We start from the raw sequence: 20193 nt of genomic DNA, 5'->3' as shown, positions 1-20193 counted from the left end.
TCTCCTTTCTCTGTCAATAAAAAAAAAATTAATGTGATGCTTGGAGCTGAGGTGGCTATCTTGCAACAAGAGAAGAAGGTCAAAGATGCTCAGAAAGGCAGTCTGGGGCTGGATATCTTTGAGTTGAACCAAATCTAAAACTATCTGCCCAGACTTCTATGAGAAAAATTAGGGTTTTAGGTTGCCTTTGGTTGGGTATTTTGTTACCTGCAGTAGAAAGTATCATTACATTGTTGGGCCCAAATGTTTTTGCTCCTCCTGGGTTTCCTATTTCAGTCAAAAGTACAACTACATTCCCAATCACTCTGACTTAAACGCTTCTTGTCATCTCAGAGCCCTCTCTCGCCACTGCTGTCCATATACAATTAGCATTATTACCATACTTAAACTAATGGCGAGTCAAAGCCAGGGTCACTAATTGTACTACATTAAGCAAAAGTCAAATACAAAATAGAAGAAACCATATGCAACATGTCACTTTTCTCCCCAAATACAAAGTAGTTGTTGGGCAACCAGTAATTACAAAACTGATTTATTCCCCTAAGGAATTTTACAATCAGCTCCTTGACACCCACATCTTCCTGCTTTGGAGATTAGGTGTAATCTAATTCATCTTCCCTTGAATCTGGGCTGCCCTTAGTAACTTGCTGACCGACAGAACGCAGCATAAGTGACATCTGGAACTTTGAGGCTAGGACAGAGGAAGCCTCACAGCTCCCCCTTGCCACCCTTGAACACTGGCTCTTGGAGTCCTGAGCCATCGCATAAGAAACCCACGCCAGGAGGTGAGTCCCTGGAGACTGAAATGATGTGGGAGAGGAGGAGCCACCGTGGACACGAATCCTTCAGTTTCAGCTGCCCAGGCATTTGCCATGTGCATCAGAGACAAACTGCCCACATGTGCCCTTCAAAATTCCTGACCCTCGCGAAAATTATCAACAAAATTAAATGTTTTTTTCTAAACCACTAAATTTTGCAATAGTTAGCTACACAACAGAAGACCACCGAATCAATCAGCTCTCAAGGCCTACTGGTGCCAGGGCATTTTTCTGATTTGTTAGTATTTATGATAAGTCATTATGGTAATCTGTGTGCTCACCTTCCCCATGCCCAAGGGCATGGGACAGGTACAGGGAGCAGAGTGCTTTTACAAAGAGAGGGGCTGTGTTCCTAAAGGAAGTTTCATGTGCTCCTGAACACAGTAAGGCGTCATCTGTGGGATAATTTTCAGTTGTTGGATGTCTGAGATGTGAGGAAAATTTTATATTAGGAGTTATATTATAAAATGAATATTTATAGATTAATATATAAAAGGAATCTGGAGAGCATTCAAAGAATTTTCAGAGGAAGCAGAAGTATGTCATATGGACAATTTTTAGTCCTTATATATTTGGAGCAGGGATAGAAGAGATACTAGGAAGACAGGAGAAGAAAATAACTAGTTATGTCAGACGTTATGAAGCCAAACTTTGCAAACCACCTATATTAGGTATACAAATGGGGCATTCCATACTAACCTAGACTCAGCATATGTGTGTGTGTGTGTGTGTGTGAGAGAGAGAGAGAAAGAGAGAGAAAGAGAGAGAGAGAGAGAGAGAGAGAGAGAGAGAGAGAGAGAGAGAGAATCTGAATTTCAAATGAAATTCTTTTTCTTCAAATCCACATCTAGTTTTCTGTTACTATGTCTTAGAACCAAATGACTCAGGGACTGACCAATCCCTCTTGTCTTGACGTCCTGGATGCTGACTGCTACAAAACGGCAGCCACTGTTCCTGGGTTACACAGCGCCTGACTAAATCAAATGAATGCAATTTTGGAAACAGCAGCAACCCGCATACTTTCTTTCCTCCATGAGTACATATAATTGTTGTTTTTCTCTCTCAAAAGAGAGGGCCTTGGTGAGGCTTATGTGTTGAAGGACCTTTTCTAGATGAATCTCAAGTTTTCAAAGAGCTGCTCTGAAGAGCTCTGCATCACATGCCTGATGCTATTCACTGCACCCCATCCGTTGGTGCCCAACAGAACCCCTCAGAAAGAAGTCGGAGTTGTTCTGATAGCCTACCTGCTGGGAAAGACCTAGGAAATGTCCTGTACACTCTCCTGGAGGGGAGCCAGTGACCTCTTTGTCTTTGGAGTTCCAACAAGGAATGTAATCTGAGCTTGTGTTCCCAATAACCTTCGAAATGATGCCCACAACTTGCCCTCTTAAGTAAGGCATGGTAGAGTAAGTACCGGTTCCCTGGCCAATTATTCTGCATGTTTTAGGCAGGTTTAATTTCAGCCACTTTAACTGTTAATTTATTTCAGCCCAGTATACAATTTAAATAAATAAGTGCAAAACTATTGCTGCAGAAAGGATCTGATAAAATGGAAAATAACTACACTGGCCTCTCACAGCCATTCTGGTTCCTAAGTACAAGCATTCAATGACAGGGTGCACTGCTACAGAAACAACATTTAATCGGTGTGGGAAAGCATAATAATGGAATCTGTTTGAGGCAGGACTGAATGAGGCCAATGAATCGAACCTCTTCCATTTAAAGACAACTTCTGATGTTTATGTTGATGGCAGAAATGTGCACATTTGTGAGCAAATGAATGAGTTTGCGGTGAACTGTGCAGTAATAACTGCTGAATGATTTTACTATGCAGCCCTGTGTACACTGTGGTCTGAGCAGTGGTGGGGGTTGTACTGGAGGCTATCAGCATATATGGTCACATGACAGCTGCCCCAGGAGGTCACTGGCAGTGCATTGCTTCACTGCATTATCTACTGATAACCCAGAACATGACTGAACATCGGGCAAAAGAAAACATTCGTGCCGGATGGTTGTCTCAATATGACCACCTGGTTTGTCCTGCTGAGCTCCGGGTTTATATGTACTGAAGGAAGACAGAGTAAGACCACATGTGGACACTGCAGAGATCAACTTGGTTAGTGCAGCTGATGTTGAAAAAAGAACACACCAGGCCCCAGGTTTGAATCCCAGTTGAGTCACTCACCAACTGTAATCAAATTACATACCCTCTCTGAGATTTTAGTTATTATCTTTACATTTCATCAAAAGAGGGGGTCAATGTCCACAGCATTGATTTCACTGTATTCAGAGCAGAAAATATAGGATGTAACATGGGATAGTCTCTCCTCCAATACAAACCTGTACTGAGAGCACTGCCTCATGACCTAAAGGGGTTTACTGTCAGTTCCTCATAGTCTGTAACATACACTTGGGAGATTACTACTCTGTTTAGCTTACAATATATATTAGATATTGACTACATTAATTAGAGATACTCCCAGTATGACAAACATGTTTTTCCAGAACTAATGACTTTTATGTCAGGCTGACAAGTATAATTAGGCAATAAATCCTCAATCAGTCTGGTTCAAACTGTGATAGGGATGATGAGGTCTCTGCCATCCTTGTCAATTTATGTATAAAATATGTATGAGTACTATTTCTAAAGAGAGGAAATGGCTAAAGGAATTCATAATTTATTTTTGCGTGAACATATTCTTTCAAATATTCTATCTTTTCAATAGTTCATATTTCAAATGAGTGCCCAAATCATAACTATGATTAGAAAGTCACAAAATGCAAACTTGGTTTTCACCAAAAACCAAGGGTGTTTTATATGCAATCCTATCTAATAACAGAGAAACATGGTAATTAGCGTATGTCCGCTACCCTTCCCAATGGCTAATCAGGGTGATATACAAATTAACTGCCAGCCAAGATGGCGGCCGGCAGCCAGGCAGCTGGAAGCTAACGTGAGGCTTGCTTGCTTCAGTGACGGAGGAAACCAACGTTCCCTGCCTGCCTTGCCGGCCTCTGAGCTTGCAGTTTAAGAAACACTGTAACAAATATAGAAGCTAAACAAAACCCCAGAAACCTGCTTTCAGCCCGCCGGGATCTCAGAGCTGGAGTTATACATTGTTTCGATTATAGAACCCAAACAAACCAGATACCTGCTTTCAAAAGCAGAGGCCTCAGAGCTGGAGCCAGAGCTAAAGCTGGCCCAGAATAAAAAAAGAAAAAAGAAAAAAAGGAGCAGTTGGGAGCTTCAGTCAGCCACCAGCCTGAAAACAGCCCTCAGCCCCTCACCCAGACTGGCCAGGCACCCCAGTGGGGACCCCCACCCTGAAGGGTGTGTGACCAGCTGCAAACAGCCATCATCCCCTCACCCAGACTGGCCAGGCACCCCAGTGGGGACCCCCACCCTGACCCAGGACACCCTTCAGGACAAACCAGCCAGCCCCACCCATGCACCAGGCCTCTATCCTATATAGTAAAAGGGTAATATGCCTCCCAACACCGGGATCAGCGGAGCCGAGAGGCCTCCCGGCACCGGGATCAGCGTGACAGAGGGCAGCGCCCAAACCCCCTGATCGCCCTGCGGCTCTGTGTGTGACAGTGGGCGGCGCCCCAACCCCCTGACCGGCCCTGCTCTGTGGGTGATAGAGGGGGGCACCCCAACCCCCTGATCCGCCCTGCTCTGTGTGTGACAGAGGGCGGTGCCCCAACTTCCCTATCGGCCCTACTCTGTGAGTGACAGGGGGGAGCTCCCCAACCCCCTGATGGGCCCTGCTCTGTGCGTGACAAGGGGGGAGCTCCCCAACCCCTCTGATGGGCCCTGCTATGTGCTTGACAGGGGGGAGCTCCCCAACCCCCTGATCAACCTTGCTCTGTGCGTGACAGGGTACGGAGCCCCAACCCCCCTGATGGACCCTGCTCTGTGCGTGACAGGGGGCAGTGCCCCAGCCCTCTGATTGGCCCTGCTCTGTGTGTGATGGGGTGGCACCGCAACCTCCCCATCGACCTTGCCTTGAGTGTGACAGGGGGCGGTGCCCCAACCCCCCAATCGGCCCTACCCTGAGCGTGACTGAGGGTGGCATCACAACCTCCCAATCCGCCCTGCTCTGTGCATGACAGGGGGCGGCGCCCCAACTCCCCAGTCGGCCCTGCTCTGAGCCCGACCAGGGGCTGCACCTAGGGATTGGGCCTGCCCTCTGCCACCCGGGAGCAGGCCTAAGCCAGCAGGTCGTTATCTCCCGAGGGGTCCCAGACTGCGAGGGGGCACAGGCCAGGCTGAGGGACCCCCCTTCCCCCCCGAGTGCACAAATTTTTGTGCACCGGGCCTCTAGTAAATAAATAAAAGTGATAAGACTATTTGTTAGAGGCAATGACTTTGAACTTGGCACGGGACCATTCCCATGCCCATCTGGGATCAGCTCCCTGAGCTACTTATTGGATAAACGTTGGCAGAGAACCTACTACTTACATAGTGCTGGACAGGGGCTAGGGTGGAGGCAGGCAATTCAGCACACATGGATAACAGAGAGGGCAAGAACGTTGAAGGAGACCCTGTTTTTAATTTGGAGTAGCTCCTATTCCACTGAGGGTGAACTTGGTTGGTGGTGCACCAGTTCACAGGGATGACCTGACTCAGATACAGTTCAGAAAACATGACGCAGCGAGCGCTGTAGTTGAAAAGCTGGGCAAGAACACAATCATGCGCCTGGCGGACATCTGTCCCCAGGAATCCCACCATTACATCGGATGGAAAGCCCTTTGAGGGCAGGAACTCCTGTCTTTTTAAACCAACCTTCAATGCAGGCAGTATACTGCATGACTGACAGTACAGGTCAGGCTGAACTCCCACTCCACCAATGACTGGCTGAGGGCTCGGCACCTTACTTAAGTTCCCTGAGCCTGTTTTGCCATCTTACAGGTGCTGGTACTGTGACCAGGAAAGTCATTGCTGTCTAAGGGCAAAAATGCTTCAGCTACTTCTATATCCCTACAGTTCATCACAAAGTGCTGAACAATGAGAGGTTCAGATTCAAGTTTTTATAGATTATGTCTTTGTACTTTTAAAACCTATTAAGCTAACCTAATGTGCAATCTCCTCTTTCAGTTACTTCATCTCATCTCTTTTGGAAGTAGGGGTAAAGTGCAGTTTTCCCACACAGGGACACAAGTCTATATACATAAACATATTACATTACCAATTACACTGTCTGCACTAGTTACCCAAATGACACCTATTTCTTTAAAAAACACACCTTTATTATTGAGAGTATTCCAGATGTCCCCCCATTGCTTTCCCGACTGCCCCTCTTCCATCCAGATCCCCCCCCACCCCAGGACTTCAACACCCTATTGTCTATGTCCATGGGTAATGTATGTATACATATATTAAGCTCTTTAATCTCTTCCCACCCCACTTCCGTCCCTCTGAGATTTGTCGAGTACTCTGTTCCATGTTTCTATGCCTCTGGTTCTATTTTATTCATTAGTTTATTTTGTTCATTAGATTCCTTGTTCATTTATTTTGATTTTTAGATTCAACTGTTGATAGATATGTATTTATTGCTATTTTATTGTTCATATTTTTGATCTTTTTTTTCCTTCTTTTTCTTCAAGAAGACCCCTCAACATTTCATGTAATATTGGTTTGGTAGTGATGAACTCCTTTAGCTTTTTCTTGTCTGTGAAGCTCTTTATCTGGCTTTCAATTAAAAATGATAGCTTTGCTGAGAAGAGTAATCTTGGTTGTAGGTCTTTGTTTTTCACCACTTTGAATATTTCTTGTCACTCCCTTCTGGCCTGCAAAGTTTCTGTTGAGAAATCAGCTGACAGTTGTATGGGTGCTGCCTTATAGGTAACTAACTGCTTTTCTCTTGCTGCTTTTAAGGTTCTCTGTCTTTAACCTTTGGCATTTTAACTATAATGTATCTTGGTTCATCTTGTTTGGCACTCTCTGCACTTCTTGGACTTATATGTGTATTTCTTTCACCTGCTGTTTCCTGTCATTTTTTCAAATAGGTTTTCAATTTCTTGCTCCCTCTTTTCTCCTTCTGGTACCCCCATGATGCAAATGTTGGTATGCTTGAAGTTGGCTTTCAGTCAAGATGGGAGCGTAGGTAAATGCAGTACTCACATCCTCCCACAACCACATCAAATTTACAGCTAAATCAGAACAACCATCATTCAGAACCACCTGAAATCTGGCTGAACAGAAGTCCTACAGAATTAAAGAAGCCACACTGAGACTGGTAAGAGGAGCAGAGGCATAATACAGGTTAGTCCGACACCCACATGTGGCATTTTATGTGGGAAGGCTATCTTGGCTGTGGAGGCCTCCTGTGAGGAGCAAGGGGTCCCAGCCCCATACCAGAACCCTCAGCCCAGGGTTCTAGTAATGGAAAGAGAGTTCCCATAACTTTGGGCTGTAAAAACCAGCAGGGATTGTGGCTGAGTGATAGGGAGAGTTGCTGGAGTCCCAGGCAGTTCCTCTTAAAGGACCAGTGATGGACTTACTTGGACTAACTCCCTCTGAGCTTCAGTGCTGGGGCAGCAGCTTGAAAGGACCCATCAACAAATGGGAGGAACTAAATTGTCTGGCAACAGAGCAAGAACTAGGGGACAGCCTTCTCCCAGACAAAAGTGCCAGCAGAGGTCACTGGTTCCTTTGCTGACACCTCCCTGTCACATTACCAACAGGCAGTCACCAAATCTGAATCTTTACCAATCTGGCCCATACTGTTTGCCCCACCCTGGTGATTTCCTGAGACTCTGCCCCATCCAATTTGCAGCCCCACCCAAGCTATTTGCAGTAGCTTTTCCATATGAATGGCCTAACTCAGGCCTCAGACTTTCCTAAAATTTCTCAAACAAGCAGCAGTTGGCTTCAGTGTGCCCCATACCTTTTGGTAAGTGGCCCCAGGGCCGGCACAAGTAGCATTCTGGTTCACAGGTTGGCCTCTCCTGGGCACTTCCAAGTCCAACACAAGTAGCAGCCATCTTCAGATCACTCTGTACCTTGTGCCGGGTGGCCCCAGGCAGTTAACTGACTTTGCACCTTCCTGGAGACCCCAGAGCTAATGCACCCAGTGGTCAGCTTCAGATCACACCAGATTACACAGATTACAACCTTACCACATCCACAAGCAACACACTCAAGGGGCAGATTTGGAGAGCACCAAAGCCCCACTGAAGCAAGTCCTGCTCCAAAGTGGAATCTCCTGCACAGCAGCCCTTCTGCTGTAGTCACAGCTGGTCTGCACAGCCAATTGGTGTGGGGTGGTCAATCCCTCCCAGTGATGCCAACAGCAATCAATGCTCAACTACAACAGGACAGTGCACACAGCCACACAGGGACACACCGAAAGTGCCCAGCTCAGGTGACTGGAGAGGCTGAGCCACTGGGCCTCTATAGGATACCTACTACACAAGGCCACTCTACCAAATCCAGGAGACATAGCAGCTATACCTAATACATAGAACCAAACACAGAGAAGCAGATGAAATGATGAGTCAAAGAAACATGTGACAGATGAAAAAATAGAAGAAATCTCCAGAAAAACAACTAAATGAAATGTAAGCAAGCAAGCTACCTAATACGGAGTTCAAAACAATGGCTTTAAGGATGCTCAAGAAACTTAATGAGAACTTCATGGAACTTACTGAGAACTTCAAGGAACTTAGTGAGAACATCAACGACATAAAAAAGGACCAGTGAAAAGTGGAGGATGCAGTAACTGAAATGAAGAATAATATACAAGGAATTAACAGAAGAGTAGAGAACACTGAGAATCAAATTAGTGATTTAGAATATGAGAAAGCAAAAAACACCCACTCAGAACAGCAAAAAGAAAAAAGAATCCAAAAAATGAAGATAGTGTAAGGAGCCTCTGGGACAATTTCACGTGTAGCAAAATTGACAGACTATTTCTAAGTGCATACCTTAGTGCAGGCCCTGGAGACATCTCCCCACACTGACTCTAAGTGGCAGGTCTCACAACACAGGAAAGGATAAGGAAGAGTCACCATCCTGGAAATTCAAGGCAGTGCTCTGGATTTTACCCATCTCAATGCACACAGTAGACATCAGAACTACTGGCTACCCAAGGGTCTGGAAAAGGGTGGAGGACCACACTCGTGGTAAGAGATAGAGAAATAGACCTTCAACAAATTCATTCTTCAAAACAGCTGTTCATTTGCTTTTGAACATTTTATGGTTCTAGATATGAATAAGAAGGGGCATGGGAAGAAATGAAGAAGACGCAATATATTTGCAAAATGACAATTATTCCAGTGAACATTAAAACTATGGTGAGGTTTCTTTGTTGTATACCTTAAGACTATGAAAGAGGGAGAGAAACCTAACTACAGTTACACATAAGAACAGGAGGTGGTAAACTTTAGGGAGAGATAATTAATTGGTCATGGGCAATGCTTTAAAGGATGCATGTACATCTGCCTGGTACAATATCTAACATCTTGTAATCTGAATAAGTATTTGCATACATACGAGTTACTTTTCACAGGAAACAAAGCTAATTGAAACAATGAACCCTAATAAATAAGAATTATAAATAAAAACAGAACATTTTACAAGATGATGAAGTTGAAAAAGTAAAATTCATTATTCAGTAATTAATTTACATATTTCTTTTTAATAATGCATTTACTGGATAAACAAGACATAGTTGTTTCTAAAGAGTACTGGGTAAAAAATACATAGGTAACCTCCTTCAACTATGTGTCACAGTGAGTCAATAGTAAATGCAAGTCCTAATTTGTTGCCATGAGCAGGCAAACTTCCAGATGCTATAAACTGAATCTGACTTAAATCGATTTCATACTAAGATACCCAAAGACCTGCCATATCATTATTTTAATATAGGCCAGTTTATCAGCTGTCAAAGTGATCCCTTGAGTACTGAAGAATAAAAAGACTGAAATTTACCCTTGCTCAAAATAAAACAAAATACAAAACCCTATTGATTATTTATAATGCCAGAAGCAAAAGCCCTCATTTAAAAGAGGTGATGTTTTCAATTTTTTCCTCTCATTTTACTTGGATTTTTATTTTTAAGGTTTGGCCTACATTTAAAATTTGTCCATCTGCTAAAGAATCTCATTTTCTTTATGGAATAAAACCAGTTCAAGAAGGCCACATCATAGTTATATAGAAACATGAAAATATTTACTCTCTAAAGACAACATTTATCTTGGCAGTTGGTATTTTCAAGATGTTGAGCCTGCTGGAATCATACAAGCTCCAATCTTAATATAAAAAAATTTAAGTAAGACAATAACTCTCTTTCCTTGGAAGTACAGGAAACTTACATGTAACTGACTTGTGTGGTCTGCCACTACACATGCCATTCATAAATGTTATGGACAGAAGCTTGGATATATCTTTGGATGTTACTCCTCAAGCCTCAACCAACTGAACTTAAAAGGGCCTTATTATCTGTGTGTCCTTGGGTGATATTGTGAATCTATTTCTTAACCTGTACAGTACCCCAACTTACCTTGAAGGCTTATTGGAAAAACTGAAGTGATATTTGTAAAGGACCCAGAGTGCAGTGCCTAACATTCAATAATTACTGTTATATTAGCAATTTTTTTATTACGAAAACATTAATATTTGTCAGATAAGTTAGTACTTACTTTTGTAAGGTCCTCCAGGTTCTGGACTGATTTCTAAGACAAAGAATAATTTTGATTAGTTTATATGTTTCCATAGTAGTATGCTCCTTCCAATTCCAGACCTGAATCAGACAGCACCACTATTACTAGATTCATGTGGATCTTTGCAGGAAATATTTATGTCTATACTAGCACCGAATATGCATAAGAAATGATAGCATACTGTACAGGGCATTCTGTCCCCTGATTTTTTCACTTAACAGTACAACCTGTAGAATAGTCTATATCCTTAGCTATTAGTGCTGTCTCATTCTTTTTGATGTATAGATATAGCCTTATTTATCCAATAAATCTCATTTTTAATTTATGCAATTAAAAGATTATTTTTTTCCATTTTTACAAACAATGCTGCAATGAACATCCATGTATTCATTTTGCATATGGGAGGATATATCTATAGGGTAAATTCCTAGAAATAAAATTGTTAGATCACATGGTATGTGCACTTTCAATATTGAAAGCTATTGTAACTTTTCATAGAAGTCATACCAACTTAAGTTCCCACCAGATGTGTACAAGAGTGGGTTTCTTCCACACTCACAGTGCATTATTAAGTGTTATGGTCCATACTGCCTGGTATGTGAAAAATCACATCATTGTGCTTTTAATGAGCATTTCTATTGTGACTGAAGCTTAAGATTTTTTTTAAAATTTTTACTTTATCCTCACCTGAGGATATGTTTTTCTATTGGAGATAAACCCATAGAAGCTTCCTCACCATGCCCCTATGAATTCATCCTTCCCTTCCAACCACTTCCTCATGCCTAGGCAGCCAATGATTTCTGTTCTGTCACCATAGACTAGATTGCATTTCCTAACGTTTCATAGAAATGAAATCTTACACTGTGTATTATTTTTTTGGTTTGGCTTCTTTTGCTTACCATTACTTTGAGATTTACCCATGTTGTTGCATGTATCAATAAACCATTACTTTTAGTGCTAAGTAGTATTCCCTTGTAAGGGAATGAGGCTGTTATAAACATTTATGTACAAGTATTTTTTATGACTACACTAGTGTCCCAGTGCAAGGATTCATGCACATTGAAAGGAAATTAGAAGAAATGTTTTAATACCGCTATTTGCCCTTTCTCTATAACAGAAGCGTCAACCAAATTCATGATTGACAATGAAAGATCGAAACACACGTGTGCAATTGGCGCCAGTGAGAGCTTTATATGTATGGCACATGTGTGAGTCAACTTAGCCTTTTATATATATAGAATAAACTTGCTTAATTAGACCTGCTTTCTGATTTAGCTAAACTGTTTCCAGCCCAGTGAAGCACCCCAACTTCTCTTTCAGGTAATTGTCAGCAACACAGCAGTAAATATCAACACGAAGCAGATTTATTATTGTAGATCACACAGGGAGAACGAAGGGTAAAATATTTAACTGCAGCAGTGTTTGACTATATTCTGCACAGTAAGAAAACCTGAAGTAATTTTCAAGGTTCACCATTTCGTACTTCTTTTCAGTCGGGTCAAGTTTCTAAGCTTTCTAAATCTCTGTTTTCCAGCTAATGAAAAGAAAATTGGATTCCACCAAGTCTCCTATCTACCTACTCCAGGACTTCTGGAGGATCAAATAAGATGAGGCATGGGAAAATGCTTCACAGATATTTGGTTAAAATGTAAATGTTTCCACCTGACTATAAAGCAAGTCATGTTTCTGGGCTGAAAAAACTCCAAGGAGGCTAGTCACTAGGGAGAGGATGCTGGGCATTGCTACGTGACATCATTGCCCACAGCCACTGTTTTTGGGGCTGGGCTGGGCTGTGGGCTGCATTTTGAGCCATGGGGTCTCGGCAGCATCGGCTGCGATCTGGTGGGGTGTCACTCTGGGGTGGTGGTGGAGCCTGTGTCCCACTTGGGGGAAGCTGAGTGTTGCTCTGTGGGCACCAGGTCTACGGTGCCGTTTTTCTGTAAATGGCCAGTGTGCATCATGACAGCTCCTTAGTTGAGCATCTGCCCCCTGGTGGTCAGTGCACATCATTGCAACCGGTCGGACGGACACTTAGCATATTAGCTTTTTATATATATAGATGCTTTCCTTTCTCTTGGGCAAATACCAAGGAGTTGAATAGCTGGACATACAGTAGGTTTATGTTTAACTTTTTAAGAAACTACAAAATTATTTTCCAAACTGGATGTACCATTTGGCATTCCCATCACTAATAATTGTGAGTTCCACTTACTCCACACCCTGTCAACCCTTGGTATTGTCATCTTTTAAATTAACCACTCTTATGAATATGGAGTGATATCTCACTGTGGTTTTAACTTGTATTTGCCTAATGACAAATCTTTTCATATGATGATTTGCCACCTGTATATCTTCATTAGTAGAGTGTCTGTTCAAATCTCTTGCCATTTAAAAAAATTAGTCTATTATTGAATTTTGTGAATTCTTTATATATTCTGAATACAAATCTTTTATCAGAGATACAATTTGCAAAATATTTTCTCCTAGCTATATCTTGTTTTTCCTCTGAACAATCTCTTTTGAAGAGCAAATGTTCTTAATTTTTATGTCTAATTCATCAATCTGTCCTTTATGCATCATATTTTTGGCTTTATATCTATGAAACTTTTATTTAATTGAAAAATCACAAATATACTTCTATGTTTCCTTTGAGAAGTTTTATATTTAGGTTTATGATCCATTTTGAGCTAATTTTTGTACATGGTAAAAGGTATAGATCAAAGTCCATATTTCTGCATATAGATATCAAATGGTCCAGCATACTTGTTTAAAAGGCTATTCATTTTCAACTAAATCACCTTTGCACCTCTGATCAAAATCAGGTGTCCATATGTGTGTGGGTTTATTTCTGGACTCTATTCTGTTGATCTATCTATACATCTTTTCATCAATACCATGCTGTCTTGGTACTGTACAAAAAAGCCTTTGAAATCAATTAGTGTAAGTATTCTAATTCTGTTCTTTTTCAAAACTGTTTTAGCTTTCTTAGGTTTTTGCATTTTCAAGGAAATATCAATTTTTAAAAGGCCTGCTGGAATTCTGATTTTGTATGTGTGTTGAATTTACAAATCGATTTGGAAAGAACTAACACCAATATTGAGCTTTCTGATCTATGCACATGGTATATCTCTTCCCATATTTAGAGATATGTTCTATCTCTCAGCAATGTTCTATAGTTTTCACTGTACAAGTTGTTCACACCTTTTGTTAAATTCAACCCTAGGCACAGTCAGTTCTTGCTAGTTGCCATAGTTACATTCTGTAAAGTTGTTGCAAACACTGAATTAGTGAACACCTATGGGAAATATAGGGTTAGGTTCCTGTGAGCCTCTGATCACAACATTCTGGTCAACTAATCAATATGTTAACTTATTTTATGCATTTTTCTTTTAAAGACACCTAGTTTATTAATATACATTTATTTATTTTTTTTTTTTACAAATAATTGTTTATAGTGTGAAAGTTGAAACAAAAAGGCAGAGTGTTGCCTTGTTCAACCTCAGCTAGCAACTCAAAATTTTCACTATGCTGTTCATGTCCAAAATTGATTGGGTAAGTGTCACGAGTATTGATTTGAGGGTTACAATAAATTTTAGTGAGCAAGCGAATTTGCAAATATGGACTCTGAAAATAATGAAGCTCATTACATGTTTGATGCTATGTGAACTGGGCTTCTGCAGTGCCTTTTAAAAAACCCCTCACATTACAGTCCATGCTGTCTTAGCCTTATATTCTATATTTTACATGATTACTCAGAAGAGTTGCATTTCTACTTTTATATATATACAACTACATAAACATGGTTGCACTCATTAACTCTCTCATAAGAGCAATGATTAATGAGAATTTTCTCATTTCCTCTCTACCATCCTCCTCCACACACTTTTTTTGATTTTATAATGTTTCTTGCAGTTTGCTTTTTTAAACCATTGAATACTCATATCTTTCTGTTTTAAATTATAGGTATTGTATCCCAGATATAAAATCTGAGGGTATTAGCATGCATACACTACCTCTCACCTTTTCCTCTCTCACCTTTTATTTTATTATTTCTACACTGTCAGGCTTTATAACCTTTATATTCTATTCTGTAGCAATCACTCTCTATTGTTTCAGAGCACACTGAATTCAATTATTAAATGCTAATCTCTTTGAGAGTCTCCATTCACCTCCTATTTGGCTGAAATTTGTCTTCTGGTAATTTCTTCAGTAAGGGCTTATAAAAATTGTATGTCCTGAGTTCTTACATGTTCACCAATATTTGTCTGTTGTCTGTATATTTAAAAGAAATTTGGGGTAAGTAAAGAAAGCTTGGGTCCCTAGATTATTAAATCCTTAGGCAAAAGAATCAGAGCATCTAGCATTGTGCAATAACCTTTTGAACAATCAATCCTCAGATGAAAAGAGTCACTAACAAAAATGAATAAAAGGTACTATTTACAAAAATGCTTTCTCTTATGCATATTCTATCTTAAAACTTTTACATTCTAGCTATTGTCGATGAGAATACAAATGTATTCAAAGCAATAGGGATATCATATAAACAAGAATCCAATGGTGACCAGGACAGCACTGGAACATCTCAGAAAAAACAGTCTGATTTGGAAAATCTGTAGACAATCCACCCTATATAATAAAAGCCTAATATGCTAAGTGTCCGGCTGTCCAGTCATCCATTCAACCAATCAGAGTAATATGCTAATGATATGCTAAGGCCACTCAACCACGCACTATGATGTGCACTGATCACTAGGGGGCAGACTCTCCAACCAGTAAGTTAGCTTGCTGCTGGGGTCCAGCCGATCGTGACTGAGCGAGATGGGCCGACACGCCCTGGAGCCCTCTTGTGGTCCCTCCCTGGCTGGCCAACCTCCCGCGTCCCTGTTGGGTCCCTCGGCTTGGTCTGCACCCTCTCGCAATCTTGGGACCCCTCAGGGAATACCAGAGATCCGGTTTTGGCCCGATCGCACAGGCCAGGCTGAGGGACCCCAGTAGTGTATGAATTTGTGCACCAGGCCTCTAGTTTATACATAATCAAAAATCATTGGGAAAGTAAAATGGCTTGATATTGAGAATAATGGGATTCAGATATGATTTGGTTAGAAGTCAGTAAGATTATTACCATTGATTAGAAGATCTATCCATGCAGTAAAAAACATAGTGTTTACTCCTTGGGTGATGCTGTGGAACAAAACTCCTAGAATTGCAGCTACAAATGACCAAGGCCAATGTTGTATTATTAGACGTGCTAGCTAAAGGAAGACAAATGAAAGGATGGATTTGCCTTAGGACTCTGCCTCTAGATTGCTGCTTAAAATAAACAGTTCTGCCTCTAATTTTTGGGAAGAGACAGAATATGAACACATTTGACCCCAAAAATGTGTTGCTACCTAGTGGATGAAGCCTGCGATGAATGGTAAGCCCTAAAGATGCCACCTATCAAAGCAACTTTTCAAGAATAAAACTATATAACCAGAGTAGACAAGTCTCATTTATAGTACTTGAAAAGCCATCACTTTCAGTCATATATCTATGTGTTAAGTCTAATTAGATTATCAATCTACATGTATAAAATCCTCTGCTTGCATACACTCTAGAAATAAGAAACCAAAAACAGATTTATAAAACAAACCTCTGTACCCATAACCAAATTAATAATTTCTGCATATACAGTGCCTTTTCAAGGTAGAGCATTTACATGTATAGTTTACTTAATAATTTGTGCACAGAGCAACCATGACATAGGTATAATTATCCCCATTTTGTAAGATAACAAAACTGACTTAGAGTGGATAAGTGATTTCCTAAGTGAATGGGCAAGTCTACACTGTAGTGTATACTCAGCTATTATACTTCATTACTTTTTTAAGAGAAGAATTGCCAAGTTTGGGGAACAAGGTTTATATAAACTTTCATTATCTAACTTATGAGGTCACAGCTTTGGGCATCACTTTGAAAGCAATGTAGTTCACTCACCTATCAAACTCTCTTTCCATCATTAGAAATGAAAAACCATAACAGAAGTAAGGGAGAACCAGGAAAATATGGCATTATATGTAAGAATGAGTTACAAAAACAAACAGTAATCAAAACTGTCACCTGGGGCAGAGAGATTAAGCAGGAGAAATCAGGGAGGCCAATTAATTTAAGTCATTTTTGCAATCACAGTATACAGTTTAAAAATATCAACAGAAGTTGAAATTGAGGCATATTACTAGCTCTCAGTAGTTTCTAGAATTTCCTTGACAGCATACCATCCTTGCCAAAACCATCCAGTCCCAACAGTTGCCAAATGTGAACAGCTGGAAAACCTTTTTCCCTGTAGCAAGAACATTCAGGGGGCAAAGGGAATTCCCAGCCTCATACAAGTGTCTAGAGACAGCTGGTTCGCACATCATCCACAGTGCCACCTTTTCTTAGTGAAATCTCTCTTTTCTGATTTTCTTCAAAACACCCATCTCCTATTTTCTTTACTCTCCTACTCTGAACACGGATATGCCTGTCCACATTCATTTTGAAGTCTCCATAACTGAACATCTCAGTCGACTAAATGCTGTACTACCTTGGCATAAGATTATGTGAGCTTCTTGAGGTATTCATCATACTATTTACTCTCACAAAGGTAATCACCAAACCTTCAAATATAGTTTATAAAGACCTGTTTTGCATACTTTAAAAATCAGCTTTAAATATTAAATTATAAATAAAATTCACCAATTGTAAGTGCACAATTAGATAATTTTTGACAAATGAATATCATCATGTAATTCTCTCTTCAATCAAGATATAGAAAGGATCCATCCTCCCAGCTCCTCCATGACTCTTGACAGCCAATCCCCCTTCCTTTCATCTTTCCCAACAACCACTGATTTGCTTTCTTTCTATCACTAGAGTTATGTCTTTTCTAAAATATCATATACATGAAAACTTAATGTACAGCCTTTTGTATTTGGCTTCTTTAAATTATCTGTTGAGATTTATCTATGTTGTGTGTATAGTTAGGTAGTTTGTTCCTTTTTCTACTTATTAATGGTATTCCATTGTATGGATATACTATGATTTGCTTATCCATTCAGTAGCTGATGGATATTAACATTATTTCCAGTTTTTGCCCATCATGAACAAGGCTGTGAATATTGTTTCCATTTTTCCTGGGTAAATACCTAAAAGAGAGTTGCTGGATTGCACGGTGAGCAGGCAAAGAACTCTTTTCTGTTATTTCTTTATTCATACTTTTTATGCATCTATTGAGATGATCATATGGGTTGGGGTTTTTTTGGTCAGTGGATATGGTGAATTACATTGATGGTTTTTTGTTGTTGTTTTTTTTAAATGATAAACCAACCTTGCATTCCCAGGATAAACAATGCAAGAATCCTACAATTTCCTCCCTCCTGCCTTTAATGTTGTCATACATTTTACTTCTATATGTGTTATAAGCCCCATACATTATTATTCATTTGCTTTAACTAGCTAATTATCTTTTAAAGAGATAAGAAATATATTTTATATTTAACCTCATCTTTACCATGTCTAAAGTACTTTGTGTAAAGCCAAATTTCCATCTGGTATATTTTTTCTTCTGCCCGAAAAACTAACATTTCTTGTATTGGTTTGCTGGCACTATTTATAGCATTGTTTAAAAGAGGATTTTAGTTTTCTTTCCTTTTTGACAGATTTTTATGCTAGGTAGAGAATTCTACGTTGACAGTTTCCCTCTTTTGCTCCATCTTTCTGTCCTTCCCTTCTAATGCTTTAAAGATGTTGATCCATTGTCCTTTGGCTTGTAGCATTTCTGATAAATATTTTTGGTTTTTCATTCTTTGTTCTTTTGCACATATTGCCTCATTTTTCTCTGGGTCCTTTCTAGATTTTTTCATTTTTGTTTTCAGCAGTTTGACTGTAATGTGTCTTACTGTGATATTCCTTATGTTTCTTCTCTTTGGTGTTCATTGACCATGTAAATCTTGGATTTATCATTTTCATCAAATTTGAAAAAAATTATGGCCAATCTGTTCTTTCCTCTTCTAACCCCCATTTTTCTAAGACACCAATTACACATATTTGAGAACACTTGATATTCTTCCACAGTTTATAGTGGCTCTCTTCATTTTGCTTAATCATTTTTCTCTCTATGCCTTATACTGGATACTTTCTATTGATGTTTCTTTAAGTTCACTGATCTTTTCTTCTTCAGTTTCTAATGTGCTATTACCTCAACTAGTGCATTTTCTATGGCAGACATTTCATTTTTTCACTTTTGGAAGTTTTGGCTGGGTCTTTTTAGTACTTTCATTTCTCTCAACATGTTTATGTTTTCCTCTACACTCTTGATCATAAGGAATATAATTGTAGCAGCTGTTTTAAACTTCTTGTCTATTAATTCTATCTGTAATTTCTGGGTTTGTTTCTATTGGTCCCCCCCCCCCCCCACACACACACACACTATCAGTCATAATTTATTGCTTTTTTGCATTTCTAGTAACTTTTTATTGGATTCCAGATACTTAGTTTTGTTTGTGGATGGTGGGTTTGCTAAAGGTAGACTTGTTCTGGCAGGCAGTTAAGTTACTTCAGATCAGTTTTCTCTCTCAAGGCTTGCTTTTGAGCTTTGTTGGGGCAAGTCCAGAACAGACTTTGATCTAGGGATAATTCAGCCTCATTACTTAGGTGACACTCTTCTGCAGACTCTATCCTATTTCCCTTGTTTTATGAGGTTTTTCCACATTGCAGGTGGGAACATGACCTAATGCCTTTGTGAGCTGCAGAAATTATTTGACCTATTGCTTTCCAGTGGTTCTTTTTTATTTTTAAATATATTTTTATTGATTTCAGAGAGGAAGGGGGAGAGAAAGATAGAATCATCAATGATAAAAGAGAATCACTGATTGACTGCCTCTTGCACACCCCCTACTGGGGATCAAACCCCACAACCCGGGTATGTGCCCTTGACCAGAATCGAACCCCCTTCAGTCCGCAGGTTCAACGCTCTATCCACTGAGTCAAACCAGCTGGGGCTCCACTGGTTCTTTTCCCACCCTGTGGAGTTTTGTCCTACACATGAGCAAAGCAGTACTTAGCCAAGGGCTCAAGGGGTACCCTCTGCAGGCATGCAGAACCCTTTCTCCCTAGGAAGCCTCCTCACCTCTGGCGCTCTCCCTCACAAATCCCAGCGGCCTCAACTGTGATCAGTGAGATCACAGGGCTGTCTGGTTCCTCATCCTTGTGCCTGTGCCTGGAAACTGCCTTCGGGCAACAAGATGCGGGGAGGATGCTTCCCTCCTGTATTTCTCTTCTCTTAGGGATCCCAGTCCTGAGCTGCCTGTTGTGCAATCCCTGTAAACAGTTACTTAAAATAATTTGTCCAGTGTTCCAGTTGTTTACAGCAGGGGGAGGGAGAGAATTTCTGTAGCAGTTAATTCTCCATGGGTAGAAACAGAACTGTTTTGTACACATTTAGGAAGTCTTGAGGAGGGTTTAGGGCAGCGATTCTCAACCTGTGGGTCGCGACCCCTTTGGTGGTCGAACGACCCTTTCACAGGGGTTGCCTAAGACCATCCTGCATACCAGATATTTACATTACGATTCATAACAGTAGCAACATTACAGTTATGAAGTAGCAATGAAAATAATTTTATGGTTGGGTCACAACATGAGGAGCTGTATTTAAAGGGCCAGAAGGTTGAGAACCACTGGTTTAGGGGCT

General features: G+C 40.4%; 1 protein-coding gene across 3 annotated transcripts in view; it reads right to left on the bottom strand.

The window, feature by feature from the left end:
- Positions 1 to 20193, bottom strand: part of PELI2 (pellino E3 ubiquitin protein ligase family member 2) — a 184660-nt gene that overhangs the window by 25685 nt on the left and 138782 nt on the right. For 2 of the 3 annotated variants that reach the window (XM_036308275.1, XM_036308258.1), the window contains one exon: positions 10467 to 10499. The exons of the other annotated variant lie outside the window; for it this stretch is intronic. In XM_036308275.1, coding sequence (XP_036164168.1) covers positions 10467 to 10499 — 33 coding nt within the window. The remainder of the gene's footprint in view (positions 1 to 10466; positions 10500 to 20193) is intronic. 3 annotated transcript variants of the gene reach the window in all.

This window comes from Myotis myotis, unplaced genomic scaffold, assembly GCF_014108235.1.
Source record: "Myotis myotis isolate mMyoMyo1 unplaced genomic scaffold, mMyoMyo1.p scaffold_m19_p_1, whole genome shotgun sequence".
In the NCBI taxonomy this organism is placed as follows: domain Eukaryota; kingdom Metazoa; phylum Chordata; class Mammalia; order Chiroptera; family Vespertilionidae; genus Myotis; species Myotis myotis.
This window is presented reverse-complemented; position numbering and strand designations above follow the sequence as displayed.